Source organism: Eptatretus burgeri, chromosome 1 (genome assembly GCF_056783735.1).
Source record: "Eptatretus burgeri isolate ZD-2024b chromosome 1, Ebu_testis_v1, whole genome shotgun sequence".
NCBI classification, from domain to species: domain Eukaryota; kingdom Metazoa; phylum Chordata; class Myxini; order Myxiniformes; family Myxinidae; genus Eptatretus; species Eptatretus burgeri.
In genome coordinates this window covers 14,599,456-14,618,304 of record NC_140961.1, presented here as the reverse complement: position 1 = coordinate 14,618,304, position 18,849 = coordinate 14,599,456, and the positions used below count along the sequence as shown (strand labels likewise).

Here is an 18,849-nt window from a genome sequence, read left to right as displayed (position 1 = left end):
GGGAGGTGTTGTATCGGATAGCCATAGATAGGTCCATTGTGAGCCATAATCTTTGTATGATGGTAGATTTATACATTTGAGACTGTTACATCTAGTGCAGAGAATTGAGTAGTGACAGTTGGTGGTTCTCATGTTGCATGTAGGGCAGATGCAGAGGGTGGACCAGGATAGAGTTCAATGTCTCCAGGTGGCTGGAGATACCTGAATCTCAAAAAGAAAAGGAAAATAAAGATATAATTTCCAGAAGCAAGACTTTGTGCCTTCTCTCAAGTCCACCATCTGCAGTTCTTCCATAGTAGAAGGATTTCAGTGCGGAGGATAAGGATTTCATTCGGTGGGGAGAATGATGAAGATCTTCTGCTTCTTCTTGAAGTCACCACACAAAGGCGATCTTGAAGCTGCCAAAGGCGATCCTCTCCAGCTCTCATGTTTGGGTTGAGGCAGCAACAGTGCAGTCCATGAACAATGGGAGCCAACATGCCGATCCTGTAGATAAGACGCGTCTTTGTGCTTACACTGCCTGTGGTGCCAAAATGGAGAAAAAACACCGGAGAGTGCCATGCAACTGACCGAATGTATGGGAATGTTGAAGTGTTGAGCAACCAGCTTGAAGGTGTCTGTGCTGTTGGTTTGTACATCGAGCAGGTATTCACAGAAGTGATTGCCCAGTCTTCGTCGGGTTTTACTGATGTTGATATTCCTGCAGAGTTCAGGTGATTCAGTGGATCACATTTGTGGAGGTGCACTCAAAATGGACCATGACGAATAGTTTTCTGGTTCTGAGAACGAAGTGGTTGTCTTAATGGGGTAGGTGTTGCAGTGACTCCATGAATAATGGGAATAAGGAAGAGAGGGACATCAGGCTAGATTATTGAAAAATATAAGAAACAGCAAATTTCCTTTGGTTTCCCATCTGAAGGATCGCATGCTTCAAGATGCAGTGCCTCCTGTCGACATCAAAACGACAGTTGAAAAACGTCATATGCATTTGCATCACTTACGGTTTTAGTCTCTCAGAATTATGAGTTTTTGAAACTTCATTGCAAATCAATGTTCAGTAGTTGGACGACGCCCAATGATGTACCACAGGTAGTTGAGTGAAAGAAAATAATCACTGTTCCACAACTCTTCGCCAGTTTTTAAAACCAACATCTATTTGCCACAGTTCCATAAGGATGTGACAAAGAGAACAGCTGAGACAGCAGTCCAGTCCATCTTTAAAGGATTTCAAACAAAATTTAATAACGATAAGCACTTTCACATACAATCTCAATTCCAATCAAAAATGAGTCATGAGATTTTGAGGGGGGAGGATAATTGTATTCCAGGACAACTTTATCTGTTAGAAATTTGTTCTAAAGATTTGAACCAATTAGCACTGCTCACAATGCCTTCCTATTATTGTAGTCAAATGGTCATTCGTAAATTTAATTCGAAAATATTAATGGTTTCTTAAGTTTGCCAATGTGCCTTAGAGAGAGACAAAAATATGTGCCACAAAAAAAACAAAAAACAAACGATCAGCAGTCTTCAGGCAAACATTTATACAGGGTGATCCAAAGGTACCAATGAAACCTGTGAATTCTTAAGAAAAAAAAAAAAGGTTGTTGAAAGTTTACCTTTTTCAGATTGGCTGAATAAACATGGCAAACAGAAGAAGTGGATCTCACCGCCACACGATTGAGAAGCTTATCATGTACTTTAGACTCATTCGGTAAGCATTTCACACATCCACTTGGTACATTTCGATCACCGTATTTTCACTTGTATTTCTGTAACTCTGGCATTCTTCAAAAACCAGATATTCAATGATTTCAATCTGACCTGGGTTCTTATACCCCCCCCCCCCCCAATACAACCCAACAATCAGACCCAACCACTCCCCCACTATCTACTCACTCACTATCCAAAAAAACAAAAAACATGTTTATGTTGCCGTGAAAAGTTTTCATCATTGAAATGCAATAACCACAGGGGAAAATCTGATGTTATGGTCACAAGAAAAAAAAAATTAAATTTAAAAAAGAAGGAAATAACAAAACCACCAATTCGTACTCATATCTTGCAAAGAAAAGAAAAGAAAAGAAAAAAAAGACGAAATCTGTGGAATCAAGTACCATAGCGATGTGCTTGGTAACTCATTCACAGTCTTGGGCACACTGGAGGGAAGAAACAGTTCGGCTTGAAATGTTGAGAAGTGAACACAACAACCCAATGACTATAGTAATGCAAAGTATGCATAAGCTATACGAATAAACGTGTGTGTGTGTGTGTGTGTGTGTGTGTGTGTGTGTGTGTGTGTGTGTGTGTGTGTGTGTGTGTGTGTGTGTGTGTGTGTGTGTGTGTCAGTGTCCTCGATAACTTCAAAACCATGAAACCTCGCAGCCTGAAACATCGCATGCATACAAAGAAAACTCCAAGGAAGTGCATGACATAAAACTGTGTGTTTGGATAAATTTAAACACCCCTTTTGAGGATACTTTAGGGGGTGCTCATCACAAAACACCAAAACAAGCCTCACCAAAATGGCGGCACGCCATCATGGTCAACACTCTGTGACATCGCTGGGTTCTTAAGCTGCCATTTTGTTCAGCCTCCTCAAAAATACCTTGCCTTGGAACCAATATGACCTCTCATGGACCAATTGCCTCTGCCACCGAAGGTGGAAGGAGGGTATGTTCTCACCTCTGTCTGTTACTTGTGAAAATCGAAAATTTTTCAACTACTGTATATTGGTTGGTTGGGTGTGTTCTGTCTGTTTGTTCCTTGCAAAATCAAAGATTTTTTTAAAGTATATTGGTCAGTAGATTTTGTTATTCTGTCTGTTTATCTGTCATCGCCTACAGGTCACAATTCCAAACCGATCATCATTAAACTTTACCAAGTTGTCGCAACTGAGAAGCCCACTGATTTTGAGGTCAACGATCATCTTGAGGTCAAATTTCTTAAATCGTCATTTTTCATCCCATTGACTTAAAATTTGAACAATATTTGCATATTGCGTCACGGAATTGGGAAACGAACTACTTTTGAGGTCAAACGGTAAACTCAAGGTCAAACTTCCAAAATCAATTTTTTTATCTGAAAAATCATCAATTTTCATCCAATTGACTTGAAACAGCAATAAACATATTCAGTAATATGTGTGTGTGTGTTTGTGAATGTTTGTATGAGTGTGTGGGTGGGTGTGTTTTTCAGATTATATATATAAATATATATCTTCTTCTTTCGGCTGCTCCCGTGAGGGGTCACTATATATATATATATATATATATATATATATATATATATATATATATATATATATATATATATATATATATATATATATATATATATATGGCAGTCCTTCTGTCTGTTTGTCTGTCTGTCTGTCTGTCTGTCTGTTTGTTTGTTTGTAACCAATATGCTCCTAGACCAGTGAACCGATCTTGATGAAACTTTACACACATATAGACCTAACATTCAGCTCCAGGATGCGTGAAGTGGCTTTCCATAAAAATGAAAAAAAAAAATTTTTTCATTAAAAAAAAAGTCTTTTGAATAGTGCGCCGGCGTATTAATCATAAAAAAGGCTTCATGGTTAAAAACGCTGGGGTTTTTTTGAAATACAAAATGTTCGAATTCGTTGACTTTTTAAACATACACATTCGCCTCCTGTTATTTGAATTATTGAACTGCACGCACACGGCAATAGCTAACTGCCGATAGATCTGCTCATGAAAGAGCCAGGCAAGCGGAGTAAGCTGCAGAGAGAGAGAGAGAGAGAGAGAGAGAGAGAGAGAGAGAGAGAGAGAGAGAGAGAGAGAGAGAGAGAGAGAGAGAGAGAGAGAGAGGTCTTACTGCTGATATATCTGCTCATGAACGAGCCAGGCAAGCAGTCGGCTGCAGAGAGAGAGCGTCGCCCAACTGCAAATAGAGCGTCACACCGACGGGCAAGAGAAGCACAAAACTCATGTTCCAGCTTTCTAGGTCCGGGTTTTGGCAGGACATCGAGGACAGTTTCCACTGCTGCTAGAAACATTAAGGGGCTCAAGGCTGCCTTCAACTATGACCTCTCTGAGGATTATGGCAGCGTAAAGCCTTCCTTCCAAAATCTGAGGAATAAAAGAAGCCTTCCTAATTTTCTCCATACAACTAATGCCTCAGTCTAACTAGCGAGGAAAATAGGGCAAATTTCTTGGGTATTACCCAGTACTTCAGCTAGTATATATATATATATAAATATAACTAAAATACACACATAATTTTGTTATTATTTATATATATATATATATATATATATATATATATATATATATATATATTTATATCTTTTTTTGTGTGCATTTGTTTGAGTGCGAGTGTGTGTGTGTGTGTGTGTGTGTGTGTGTGTGTGTGTGTGTGTGTGTGTGTGTGTGTGTGTGTGCGTGCGCGTATGCGTATGTGTGTGTGTGTGTGCGTGCGTGTGTGTGCGTGTGTGCGTGTGTGTATTCGCGTTCAGTCCCACACAGTGGTAATTCAAGGACAAAAATGTACAAAATTATTTCATAAAATGTGTCTGTGTATAACATAATTGACTTCAAATGAAATCTTTTATTCTGCCATTTTTACCCCCATTTCAGTTCTGTTCCAGCTGATAACACTGCCATGATTGCCTCTGTGAGGTACAGTGCCGAGAGAAAGTCTACAACCCCTTTCAAAATTTTCACCTTTTGTTACCTTACAGCCTGGAATGAAAATGCATTAAATGAGACTTTTTCCACCTTCACTTAAACATCGTAACCCACAAATTTCAGAGAATCGATCTATAATTCCAGCAGTGTGTGTGTGTGTGTGTGTGTGTGTGTGTGTGTGTGTGTGTGTGTGTGTGTGTGTGTGTGTGTGTGTGTGTGTGTGTGTGTGTGTGTGTGTGTGTGTGCAACCACTGGTCCGATATAATTGAAAATTGCCAGGTATATTTCTGGGGACCTGAATATGTGCCTTTTCAAGGTTTGATATTAATTGAACACGTGCTTCCCAAGTTATGGCCATTTATTTACCAACCAATGACAAGACACATTGCTGCGTAGGCGTGGCCGATAGGGAAGAGATCCTCAACCGCGTTCCCCATTACGGGTTACAGCGTACGGACTTCCGGATCGTGATGACTGACTGTATTCTAATAATTTCTCGATTTCTTATGCGCATTTATAGATAAACACAATGCCCCGATCCAGTCGTCATTTACTTTTACGTCGTTGAAAGTTTTTTTTTTCCGTACGGCCACGCGAGAGTGAAGGAACGTCCTGTGTGGTCGTTGAGGGAGGTAAACTTTATTTTAATTTGGATTTTAATTAACTGTGTGTGTAAGTATCACAGCAGTTGTTACCTCAATGCAAGCGATAATTAATGGAATGCATGTGAACATTCCGTACGGGCACGCACTACTTCCAGATAGTGATGACTTTCTGTATTCTAATAATTTCTCGATTTCTTATACGCATTTATAGATAAACACAATGCCCCAATCCAGTCGTCGTTTACAAGAGCGAAGGAACGGCCTGTGTGGTTGTTTGAAAGTTGTTTTTTTTTGGTTTGCACGTACGGGCACGCACGTACAGGCACGCACGTACTAGTTAATTAAAAATACAAAACTAGAATATCTTGGTTGGATAAACGTTATGTTTGGCTCACTCAACACAGCACATCACACTAACACCACCATACTATGAAGCATGGTGGTGGCAGCATCATGTTATGGGAATGTTTCTCATCAGCTGGGACTGGAGCATTTGTCAGGATAGAAGGGAAAATGGATGGAGCAAAATACAGAAAAATCCGAGAGGAAAACCTACTGCCCTCTGCAGGAAAGCTGAAATTGCGACGGAAGTTCATCTTTCAGCCTGACAACCCGAAGCACACAGCTAAAGCTACACAGGAGTGGCCAAGGAACAAAAAGATAAATGTCCTTGAGTGGCCCAGTCAGAGCCCTGAGCTAAATCCAATCCAAAATCTGTCGCATGACTTGAAGATTGCTGTTCATCAACACTCCCCATGCAACTTGACTGAGCTTGAACAGTTTTGTACAGAAGAATGGGAAAGTATTGCAATGTTGGTAGAGACCTATCCCAACACTCACAGCTGTAATTGCTGTCAAAAGTGCTTCAACCAAGTATTAACTCAGGGAGTTGGACACTTATCCAACCAAGATATTCTAGTTTTGTATTTTTAATGAATTCTCTGAAATTTGTAGAATTTTTTTTCACTTCCAAGTTGTGGGTTACGATGTGTAAAAAAGGTGGAAAAAAGTCTGATTTAATGTAATTTAATTACAGGCGATAAGGCAACAAAAGGTGAAAGTTTTGAAAGGGGGTGTAGACTTTCTATAGGCACAGAATGTCACCTAATGTGTCAAATCTTTAAAAAAAATACATAGTGCAAAGTAATTTTCTGAAGCATGTCACTGTATGACATCATTGACTAATTTACTACTTTCATTTTGCTACATGGTGCAAAATAATGGCATTTGTAGGAGTCCAGAGGGAGGGGAAGGGGTAGGGTGGGAGGGAGTTGTGGTGGTAGGAGGAGTGCAGGGGGGAGAGTGATGGGAGAAGGGTTGGAGTTCCGGGAAGGGGCGTGTGCGTATGTGTGTGTTTTCAGCTATCTCCATTTGTACTTTTGCAGAGATGGAAATAATTCCTCCCAGGACTCAAAGTATCCACCTCTGGTCCATAAAATGTGATCCCTCACCGAAGCAAACTGTTCAGCTTTGTTGTTCTCGGAGTTTTGTTCCAAGGGCTCTTTTCAGGAGAGTCAACAAACCCTGGACTTCCTCCATTTGGAGTTAATTTGTGGTGATATTCCCAGGGATGGTTTTCAAAATCTCAGTGTGGTTCTTCTTCATTATTCCTGTTGCTCTAATTGACACTTCAGCTTCCAAGATCTCTTGATCTCATCTTTGAGGTCCTGGAGTTTCGTCATTTTCTTGATTTCTGCATTATTTAAGCCAAAACCACTGGGGACTGATATCTCAAACAGCAATGCTGTCTTTTCCTTTTTGTTCGTGAGTATGCCGTCTTGTTGCAAGGCTTTATTTGTCTTATGTTTACACTCGATGGGATCATCAGGTCGTACGTGAACATGACATCCTTATTTTCAATGATTGCCCTTGGTTCGAGTATGGAAGTGGTATGTTGAATTTTTTGCAGTTATGCCAATGAATCGCTTTGCATACAATTTTGTGCCATTGTGTGTAAAATTGTTCCGATAGTTTTTTGCAACCCGAAAGCAGGTGACTCGTACTTTTTGTTTCTGAATTGAAGAAACTACACTTGTCCGTTTGGCTCAGTCCTGCCATCTTTTTTAAATACATTGGAGTAGTGTCCTTGATCTTGGACATTTAATATTATTCATTCTCTGTCCCAGTTGAGCTGACCTCTCCTCAGCCATTCCAATGAGCCTTCTTTGTTGATCCAAACTCAGTCCAATTCTTTTTTGTATTTTCCTGCTCTTTTGTCATTCTCCCAGTTTTGGGTGTAAATTTCTCGATATTAATTAAAAATATTTCACTAGTCTTTTTTGCAATTGTTGGAGCTGTATTTGTTGTTGCTTCATTTTCCTGTGTTGTGTCTTCTATTTATCTATTCACACCTGTTTTTGTAAATTCCTTGCAAGGTGAGTTAGGGATACTTTTTCAGGTTTGTTGCGTTCATGTTTGTTCACAAATTGAATCCAATAGTCTGTTGAACATGTCACATACTCAGCTAGTCCAACACTCCTTGCTCTGTGCATCTGGTTGAGCTCCATCAGGTCTCTGTCTCTGACTCACATATTCTCAGGATGCACTGGTTTTTGTAGACCATTTTGTGGATGGTAGGTTTTCTTGTTTTGATGTCCAACTTATTGTTTTCTGATTTGGGCCAGTTTATTATTTCACAGCTGTAATGGAACACTGGTATTGCGAGTTGGTTTATGGCCTTGATTTTGTTTCTTGGGGAGAAGTGTACATTTTCAGGATCAGCTTCGTTATACATCAGTATTCTTTGGCGATTGTTTTGTGCATTTGTTTGTGGCCCTCTTCCACTAAACGGTATTTGTATGATGCTTCGTTTTTTTCACTGCTGTGTTGTTGTTTCAACGTCAATTTTTATGTTGTCTGTTTTCATTGGTTTACCTTGTACAAATGTGCACTTGGCACACTTATCTAGTCCAAATTCCAATTGAATGTCCTCAGAGAGCTGTTTTACTAATTTTAGCTGTTCTGTCAATTTTTCCTCATTCGATGCAAATCAATTTAAATCATCTATGTATAGTAAGTAGGTGGAGGTGTGTCACCTTTCCTATTTCTTTGGAAGTTTTTCCATTGGTTGTTATGGTGTTGCCATGTCCGAGTTTGATGAGGTTACTCAGTGTGTCCAGAGTCAGATAAAACAAGAGGTAAAGAAAGACTCTCCCTGGAATATCCCATGCTATATCTTCACATCTGGCATTTCGATAATTCCTTCTGAGTGCTGTCATATAAACATCAATCCTCCATTGCTTTCTCAATCAGCTTGATTATTTGGGAGTTGATTTTGTATGTTTGCATGCATTTTATCATCCATGAATGTGGGACACTGTCAAAAGCTTTCTTTGTAGTCTATCCAGGCGGTGGACTTACTGTATTCTAAAAATACATGTATCTTGTTTCTTGTTTCTTTGCATTTTGCAATTTTCAAGTACAGCATTGTGCAATAGTCGGTGGTGAATTGTTCTATAACAACCTCCTTTACATCCATTTTGCGCTGCCTCCAAGCCTCCTTGCTGTGTTAGGTGATGATGGTACATCATTTCTGTAACGATTCCTGTTTGAAGTTTGGATGTTGTTAGGCATGTTATTGGCCGGTATTTGTGAGGAAGTTCGGTTTGTTCAGATTTTGGGATGAGAAATGTTTCCTTCAATGAGTCACTCAACTGTTTTTTCCTCTTGGATCAGTTCATTGAATGGCCTGGCATAGTGAAAGTGGAGAGCATTAAAAGTTGCTTTAGCCAGAAATTTGGAATTCCATCTGGGCCTGGGTATTTTTAAATTTGGCATTTTTTTGAAGTCGTTTTTTAATTTCATCTTCATCAATAATCACTGTGGGAATGTCTTCGTGATGTTGCTTCTTCTTTTCCAAATCTGGGATCCATTCTGCTTCCTTGTTATGTCCCTTTCGATCTTCAAACATTCCTTTTCAGAATTTTTCTTGCTTTTCATTTTCAGGAGTTGGCACATTCTGCATTTGTTTCCCGAATTCATGGTAGAATCTCTTTGGGTTACTCAAAAAACATGTGGTTTTGGTTTTTCCTGTTGTTTGCTTACTCAGTTTTTTTTTTCTCTTCTTTGCTATCATTTCTATTTCGAGTTTGTTTTCAGTACCCAAGCACTTGAGGTCTTTGTCTTCAATTTTGTATTTGTTTTTTATTCTTTAGATTCTGTTTTTTAGTTTTGGGTTTTTGTTTCCTTTCCTGAACTGTTGTATCTGACCTACTTCCTTCCTCAGTTGCTCTCTGAGTCTCTCGTCTCTGTTTCCGTGATGGGATTTGGCTACTATTTGTAGGGCCTGTTTTTTCCTCTTCTGGTGTTGTTTGCCAGTTACTTTTTCGTGAATGAATAGTGCTGTTGCTAAACACACAATATCGATTTCTTTCTAGGTGGATAATTTTGGAATAATTTTCCGAATTAAATGGTTGTTTCGCCCCACGAGGATTTTTGTCCCTTTGTTGTTTTCTATGCGATAGAGTTTTGGTCTCTCTTAGTTTTACGAGTTTTGTCTATTTTGTTGGCCAACTCTTCTTCCAACCTACAATGCTCTTCATTTTGCTGCCCTCCCTCATCTTCCTGGCCATCATCATCTGCCTTTGCCACTCTTTTTTTTTCCCCCTTCATCTGTGCCCAAGTCACCTGGTCCTCGTCTCTAAATCGGTCTTGCCTCTCTTTCATGGGAACACCCTCGTTCTCTCCTTTCGCCACACTGTTTGCTGCTTTTGGACCAGCTCTATGTCGGGGTTTGGGTCCCCATCTCGTTGCACAGCCAAAATGTCCTCTCTTGCCATCTCAACCAACTCCCTGCCATCCTTCTTCACCTTCAAGCAAGCACTTCGCTCCCTCCCCTCGCTTTAATCTCTCTTGCCACTTGTTACCTTGCCCCAGATGTAATTTCTTTTATTCTATCTTTATCTAGATATCTTTTAATTGTTGAAAAGAAACCTTCTCAAATTTATCAAAAGCGAATAATAAAAATAAATAATAATAATAATAATGATAATAATAATAATAATAATAATAATAATAATAATAATAATAAAACAAGGCTGGCCTAATTCCAACCAAATTTTGCAGACATGCTGGATTTAGATAGCACCAGTATTTGAAATTCAGTGGATTCTCAACCTGGCTTAAACTTACCGTTTGAGATCCAGATAGGTCCAGTTCACGAGATTCCAACTTATTGCAAGCTTCGTCTGCTCTGCCACTGGTCTTCTGGGACTTGGACCGAGCTTGCTCACACAATGCCTGCATTTTATCCCATCGAGCTTTGCTTTTCATTTTACATGCAAAACAGACAAACAAAAACCCACAAAAGAACATTTTGCAAAATAGAGGGAAAGAAATCAAATATATGAGGAAGCAAAAACATATTTCCTTTCCTGAGAGCAGAGTATACAAAAGCTTATGGCAGATTTGTATTCCTCGCAATGTAACTCACTCCCTTCGAGAAAAGGCAAGACCTTGCTGAAGAAGTAAATCACGGAAATTGACGTTGTCTTTCCTTTCAGACTCCAAAAAAACTTCCACGGGGATAAAACCCAAACTCTGAAGGGGGACAGCACAAAGCATCTGCAAAGAGCTAAAGCTTACATTTTCTCCAAATGATTCTGATAGGTAACATAATAATCTTGCATTGACAAAATGTTCATATTCTAAGACACCATTCATACCAAATACTGCTGCTCAGTCCGAGTAATATCTCGTGACTTTACAGTTCAAATCCCATGTAAGTGGCCCTATAGGAGAGCCAACTTGTGGCATGTGGAAGGAAAGCATTCCTGGAAGAGGGACAAGTGATTCACCTGACTGTCCTGATTGGAATCCTTATATTGGGTGATGTAACAGAACCTTCCAAATAGGGTATCCACCATGAACTCGCATGCGCCGGCAGCCCAACGACTCTCATGACCTGCTGGCCTGTGAAACAAGTTACATTTCAAAAACAGACAATTATTATATCTGATCATCTTTAATATAAAAAGGTTTCCAAAGGGGACATAATGGATTTGGATGAATGATCAAGAGCAAAAATAAATAAATAATAACAATAATAAGACCTTGTGGTCACGTAAAGGTAAACACTAAATAAGAAACAATACCTTCAATCACGCAGTCGTATTTAGTCAAATTAGATAAGAATCGGTTCAACTGAATATCATTCGTGCATTTGGCCTAGCATCATAAGACTTGCATTTGATTGAATAGTGTTTAGCTTACTCAGTGTTTGACATATCATTGGCCAATAAGCTCAGTGGTTGTATACTGTACTAGTCTTTGAACTGCATAGAGGAATAATAGACTTGTCAAGGCGAGTGACGGTCTGCACAAGTGGGCAAATAGAATAATAAATGTATCATATGAAGGTTAATAAAGGTGTGCTAACCAATACCTACTGTTGGAAACCAAGTGAAGCTGACGTTTCGGGTTTAACCCGACATCGGAACAAAAGAGGGATTCCCATTCAGAGGTTCCCCTCCTGATTTAGGGATATAATTCCGGATATAATCTTATAATCGTAATTTAGAATATAACGTAAGGGATATAAATGTTAGGGATCTCCTCTTTCTCTGGCAAATGCCTGACTACAAGCTTTATTTTACTTCCCAGGGCAGTTCGCACACTGTACCTTTGTCAACCTCAAGTTAATAAACCTAATATTTAGAATTTATAGTCAATTTATTATATCTATAAGTCTGGGTTTCTTCCCCAAGATGATAGTTCATCATTCTGTTGCTTCACAGGCACAGATTTCCATTTGTATGCTGTACAGCAAGACATCGACATTTCCGGGGCATACGTTCCTGAAAAATGCCACGAATGTCAAGGCATTGGTGCAATGGCAAAAAGGGGGATAGGTTCCCAGTGGTTTGTGATTCATAAGGGACAATTTATAAGTTTTACGAACACGAATGCACATCATTAGAGTTTCATTAAAAATGCTTACAAATGAAATGACAACAGCAAGATAATGACTGTTTCCATTTACTATAGGATAATAATGATGATGATGAGTTAGAATTCAATGAACTCTGAAGTGAACACCAGGTGAGGGTCCTGATGAGTCACGCACCAAAAGGGATGTATGTGAGGGTGCTGATGGTGTTGAGGGGCTGGGGCAAAAAAAAATGGGTGATCGAGAACCGTTTCGCTGAGTGCTACAGGTTTCTGTGCAGTTCTGTAGGGCAGTAAAACATCATCCAAACCCCTCTTGAACCTGAGGTTCAATCATTGGGTCGGCATCTTGAAACCTGTCAGCCACTGCCCTCATATCCTGCAGCACCTCACTCAAGGCCTTCAAGGTTGGGGTTGGGCCTCGCCACCTCTTCCTCCAATTCACTGTCCCACTCTTCTTCCTCGGAAACCTTGATGATGGCCTCCAACTCCTCCTCAGCAGCTCCTTGCCATGCAAGGTGATGAGGTCCTCAAATCAGTCAGGCTGCATATTGTCAAAGCCTTTCCCTCCGATCTCCTGTGCCAACGCGACAATTTTCCACCTATCTTCCATAGTGTCGGAGAAAGCCTCTGACATCGTTGACTGCCTGTGACGATAGCTTATGTCAGCAAGCGTTGATGGTGGAGGCTTTGATTTCGTCCAGACAGTCTGAAAGAGCTGATGCAGTGCACCATGTTAAAGTCCTTCTAACATTTCCCGACAGTAAGTTCGGGATCAGATTCCATCCAAGATGCGACGGAAGGCGTGGCAGGTGTAGATTGTTTTAAACGTTGAAATTACCATTTGGTCGAGTGGTTGAATCAGGGAGGTGGTGTTGGGTGGCAGAAAAATTACCGCGACATTGGAATGAGCCACCTTCAGCACTTTGGGGTGGCCATGAGCATTGTCCACCAGCAGGACCTTGAAGGAGAGGTTTTTTTTATTGCCAGGTATCTCTCCACTTGAGCGACAAAATAGTTGGGGAAACCAATCCAAAAAGATGGCAGCTGTTACCCACACCTTTCTGTTGGCTCTGCACAATACAGGCAAAGTTTGCTTGTTTTTGCTCTTTGAGAACATGCAGGTTTCGGGAACGATACAGCATCATCGGCTTAATCAAGCAGTCCTCTTTGGCAATGGTGCAGAGGAGAAGGGATATCCGGTCCTTAGCAGTCTTGAACCCCAATGCCGTCTGTCCTCTCTTGCTTCAAGATGAAAGTTCCCGTGGGTATTTTTGTCCAGAATCGGTCTTGTCTGTATTGAAGACCTGCTCCAGTGCATACCCCTTTCTCCTCAATGAGCTGCAAGAGATGAGCAGGGAAAGTTTCAGCTGCCTTGTGGTTCGCTGAGAACATACCGCTTCTTGAAATGGTCAAATCATCCCCTGTTAACTTGGAATGGACAAGGGCCACTCCTACCCACATCACTTGTGTTTGCAGCACCACCCGCACTAGCCAGATGATCGTACATGTCCTTTGCCTTTTCACTAATCAGAGATCTGCTTAAAGATAAGTTTTACTGCGCATTGTCCTCTATCCACACATTTAATGCCTTCTCCATTGGTTCGATGTGAACATCCCTGACTTGGGTAATCACTTTGGTGCTGGGTACTGTGCTCGCCGCACCACTTTTGCGAATCGCCTTCTCGTTTTTCTTTATGTAGCGCAGTCGTCATTCACGCTATAGTGCCTGCCCACAGAGGCTGCACTCTCACCTCTTGATAGTCAGTCAAGCAGCTCCACTTTCTGGCTGAATCTCACGACTTTCTTTCTGCCTCTTTGGAGCAGACATCTCCAACACCACTCACACATTCAGGACCCATGATAAAAATATGCGCAAAAAGTCCACGAGCATGAGGAATCACAGCAGGATGACAAGAAAGAATGAGACCCAGGACATGCTGCACATAAGTAATCGTGCAGGGGTTGTGGCTAAATTGAGGAGGGGTGGGTGGTGTGACCATTGTTTGCTGGGAATGGTTTATGCACACGTACAGCTGCTTTATGCGTGGTTGGTGAGAGATGCTTTTAGAAGTTTTATGCGCGTGGCTTTTGGGAGATGGTTTATGCATGTCTGGTGGAAGATGGTTTTAGAAATGTGTTGTGCGCGTGGCTGGTGAGAGATTGGTTTTGTACCTGCAAAAAACGTGAACACGTGAAACACAGGGCCACGAATGTAGAAGCATGTCACAATTTATGAACAGCAAATACACGGCCTGTGAATGTCGAATCCGCGAATGTCGGGGGTTCATGGTACTTCAGAGGGGACATTAATTTGGCTGTCCAAGATGCCAGCATCCATTGGTGGGCTTTAAAGATATGATCACACCTTTTGAAAAGAGTAGGCCACCATATGCTAACCAAATAACAAATTCCTGCCCAAACCTACTGGGTCACAAAAGAAATGGCACAGCAATGCATCAGGAGTGATGCAACCAGCATGCTGAATTATTCATTGCATCTTCATAGTAACAACATATTTGCAAGAGAAAAAGTATATGGCCATCATCCACGCTGTTTCGGAATATCGTGGGGGTTCCCCCCATCAAGTATTCTTGGCAGATCTAAGCATACAAAGACATGGAATTTCCAATGATATGGTGGCACTTCACTACAAATTCAATTCGCACTCCACAAAATAAAGCAAAGAATGTGGAAAAAATATATATTTATATATGTAAAAAGAAGAATACTGCAGGTCAGTGATGAAGCAGTGCAGTGCGATTGGCAAGATAGCATGGTAATGTTCTGGAAGAGGCCGCAGTTGGGACTGGTTCATTCTTTCAGTTCCACCCCAGTCCAGCAGAAGCACCTACATACAAAACAGTACAACAAGGAATGTAGACATATCGTGTAAAGGTAAAAGTATTCACACCCCTTGCAAAAAGCAGAGGTTCCACATTGGAGACAAATGGCAATTCACACACAAAAATAAAAAGATGTACCTAATTAAACTTTAGCTTCTACCCACTTACATGACCAGAAACAACCACTCATCTGGAAACATCAGGACCAACAAGGTAGGAGGGGGGGGGGGTAAGAGGGATAGTGGGGGAGGTGGGGCAAATATTTTGTGACATGGCAAATAATCCCCCCGGTCTGCAGCAAGGTCAGTAATCCACTTACACTGTGGTACGTATACAGGTGAATATGCTAAATCGTCCCCACCTCCCCCCCACCCTTAACTCGTAGAGCCGGGGGGGATTTTTGATGAGCCCATGGCCAGACCCTGTGTACTACCAACACGTGCAAACTTAGGTGGACATCGGCACAGCCGGTTTTTTTCTCCTGGGACAAGATAGCTGCAGTGGGAGCCAGCGGTATGCTTTGCCACCTCCCTCTCACCTGCGACAGAGGAGACCGAGGGCTGTCAAATACGACTGTTTCAAACTCAGCGAGGACAAAGCCGAAAACGGCAGCTTCGATGAGAACTAGGACTGTGTACAAGATGCCCAGTGTTATGCCATTCGAAATGAGTTTGTGACAGCTTGGTCCTGCAGCTTGGTGGGACTTGACCCCAATCTGCCAGGAGTGAAGGCCCGAGCTTTGGCGACTCCCTCTAACACATTGAGTACGAGAGTGGCGGAGTTTTGTGGGATCGAGGACCGCACCAAATACGACGACTTCAATGGGAGTGAGAACCGAGCCGAGGACAGCAGCTTTGGTAAGGACGAGGGACACACATGTGGTGCACAGAGTGGCGTTGATCGACATGCGTTTGGGACGCAGCCTAACCTTGTGGCTTGTTGGGTTTTGCCAACGTCATGCTGAGAACGAAGGCCTAAGCTTTGTTGGCTCCCTTTTTGCCAAATGCTGCTCGGGCAGGACTGAGTTCCGTGGAATCCAGGACCTCACGGAATACAACGACTTCGATGGGAGTGAGAACCGAGCAGAGGAGGGAAGCTTTGATGAAGCCGAGGGTCACGCAAAAGGCACCCAGAGTTGCGGTGATAGACATGCGTTTGGAATGACGCCTGGCACCCTGGCCTTGCTTTGTTGGGTTTTGCCAACTATCCCATCAAGGAAAGATGAGACCAAGAAGCAAGAGATTGGGCGTACCCCGGAGGCCACACGGGAGGTCGTGCAAATCTGCATCGTCGCCACTTCGGGGACAGCGGGGGAAACGGAGCACAGGTAAGGAAACGGCTTTGTCGAGTCATGGTTCCTTGCTGGGGTGAATATGGATGCCATAGGACCAGGGAAGGCTCCGTTCAATCTTAAAAAATTCACGAGTGGAGATGACGAGCGGTGGCGACGGACGACGCTTACACACGGATGGTCTTTCTACACACATACACAGTTGTGATTGTACATGCACATGAATCTTGATTATACACATTATACACGACATTGTGTTGTGGTTTTGAAGAGTCCCAAAGAGATCCTCACGTAGTTAAAGCAGTTATTTCATAGTTGTAGTTTAACTGTCAAAAGTCCGTGTTGATAGCGGTGTTGCGATTTTGCAGTGAGAAATCCCATGTCATTTTTCTTCTTCTGCATTATTTTCAACAAGCCATTTATACCACATCCTCACACAAGAACACATTTTCCTTGCAGCCCCCAAAACCGCTTCATAAACAATTGCGAGAAAATATTGCACCAAAACCTGAGGCTGTCACAAACCGCTTTGATCAGGTTTCTTGAACACTTGCGAAAGTATATTGCACCAAGACCCAGGCCCGAAGGCCCTGTACCAGAGATGAGGGGTTGGGGGCGGGGGGGGTGAGGATTGAGTGAAGGGAGGTTTGAGGCTCTATAAAAGGTGGTGTGGAGAGCCTTTTCGGAGAAAGGGGGTAGAGATACAGGGAGGATCGGAGACTTGGAGGTTCAAAGCTTGAGAGGCTTTCCGGACACTGATGGGGGCCCGATTATTCTTCGCACGAACGTGAGGGTCCTCTTGTCCTCATCTCCTTTCGTCGTCCTCTCTGTCATTCCTTCAACATCCCATTCTTTCCTGCATCTTCTGTTTCTGTCCTTATCGTTCTCTTCCTTATTTTTTCAACTTCCATACCTTTGCCTTCACATGCCCACATCTGTTGGCTACATTGCTGGAACCTCTGCCTCATCTCTAGCACCCTGGGGTCCTACCAAGAGACACATTGTATACATGCCGTGAGTGATATCACTGTTCCATGGGGAAATGCTGGAGTCGAGGCTGTATGAGGAGCAGGAGGGTAGTAGAGCGTGGAAGGTTCGTTTCACTCAGGACATGGGAGCCAGTATCAAGTGCGAGGTGTACAGGAGCCCATCCTATTCCCATCTATTTCTTTCTATCCTTATCTCATCTTCTTTGCCAATCACTCGTCTCTCCCTTCCACATCGGATGCATGATGCTAGCCTACTCTACTGTAGCGTGTTGTCACTGGTAAGGTTCCGAAGGTGGGTCTGTCGCGTAGGGGATAATTTGGGAAAATATACATGCTGTCATCAATTGTTGAACATATATGTCATTTCATTGCTTTCTATCCTTGTAAATACAGTACTTGCATTTTGATTACAGTCACCAAAAATCCACTTCCTCAAAAAACGGTGTCCTTACTTGTTCTGTCTGTTCTGAAGGCAGCATAAGACTGCTTTGTTTGGCCATCACAAATTTGTTATCCATTGTTGGTTGCGCTCAGTCGACTGACTAAGGTCTGTTGTGTAACAGCCAGCACGGTACCCGCTCGCACTCAGGCTTTTGCGTATGGTAACACGACTGGGTGGGAATCCTACGGGAAGTTCTGGGGCGACTGGCGATCGTGGTATCTTCAAGATATGCCGTCCTCTTGGAGTTACAAAGTTTCTGATCACAGCACAAAAGCTTTCATATTGAAGTGTCCTGAACAGAGTGGAGGCAGTGCAGCTTAACCTCTCCAGCAGATGCAAAATGTCTTCTCATTTACATCACGGATAATTTTGGGGAATAAGTGGATATCACCCAGACAAATCCAGTGAATATGATGGGTGAAGCGAAAATCTCTCACTTTTACTCGAGCATGAATGCCACACTCCAGGGAGGTGTCTGGGGTTGCCAAATCTGCCCACAGTCTCTTGATCCTAGTCAAAGAATGGATAAGAAATGGCCCAACATCCCACATTGAGGGCTGGATCATCCAATTTGGTTGATGAAAACTTGGATTGGAGTGAATGGTAGACACACATTAAAGCCATTTCTATACCAATCTATGATCATTTGCAGATCAACGTTGTTGCCAATTTGCAAGCTCTTTTTCTCCAACCACACTGTTTTCACATAACAACCAAAATTTGGCTTGCACATACAAAATCATTCCTTTTCTCCAACAGCCTCATCTCAGATCATAAATTCAGATTCAGACCTGGTCACTACCTTGAACATGATATTTCTACTTTCCCAACAATGGTGGAGGCCCTCAATATCAGACATAAGATCAGGGCCGTTTCTCTGGACATATCTCGAGCTATTGATAGTCTGGCATCCTGCCTTGCTCTCCAAACTGTCTGCCTTTGGAATCCAAGGCCAACCCCACTCTTGGATTACCGACTTCCTCCACTCTCGTAGACAACGTAAAGCACTCAATGGACCCTTTCACCTCTTCGCCCTGTCAAGGCTGTAGCACCACAAGGTAGTGTTTGAGGCACCACATTATTTCTAATCTTCAACAATGATTTCACTGACTGGAAAATCCTCTATCTACTTATTG

The 18,849-nt window shown here is 42.1% G+C and overlaps 1 protein-coding gene across 17 annotated transcripts in view; it reads right to left on the bottom strand.

Annotated features, from left to right (window-relative positions):
- Positions 1-1,217: 1,217 nt before the first annotated feature.
- LOC147033910 (RING finger protein 17-like) overlaps positions 1,218-18,849 on the bottom strand; it is a 238,704-nt gene continuing 221,072 nt past the window's right edge. For all 17 annotated transcript variants that reach the window (XM_085872863.1, XM_085872876.1, XM_085872821.1 and 14 more), the window contains 5 exons: positions 14,878-14,996; positions 11,056-11,170; positions 10,692-10,798; positions 10,391-10,523; positions 1,218-2,159 (listed from right to left, as the gene is read on the bottom strand). In XM_085872863.1, the coding sequence (XP_085728989.1) occupies positions 2,139-2,159; positions 10,391-10,523; positions 10,692-10,798; positions 11,056-11,170; positions 14,878-14,996 (495 nt within the window). In that variant the 3' untranslated portion in view covers positions 1,218-2,138. The remainder of the gene's footprint in view (positions 2,160-10,390; positions 10,524-10,691; positions 10,799-11,055; positions 11,171-14,877; positions 14,997-18,849) is intronic.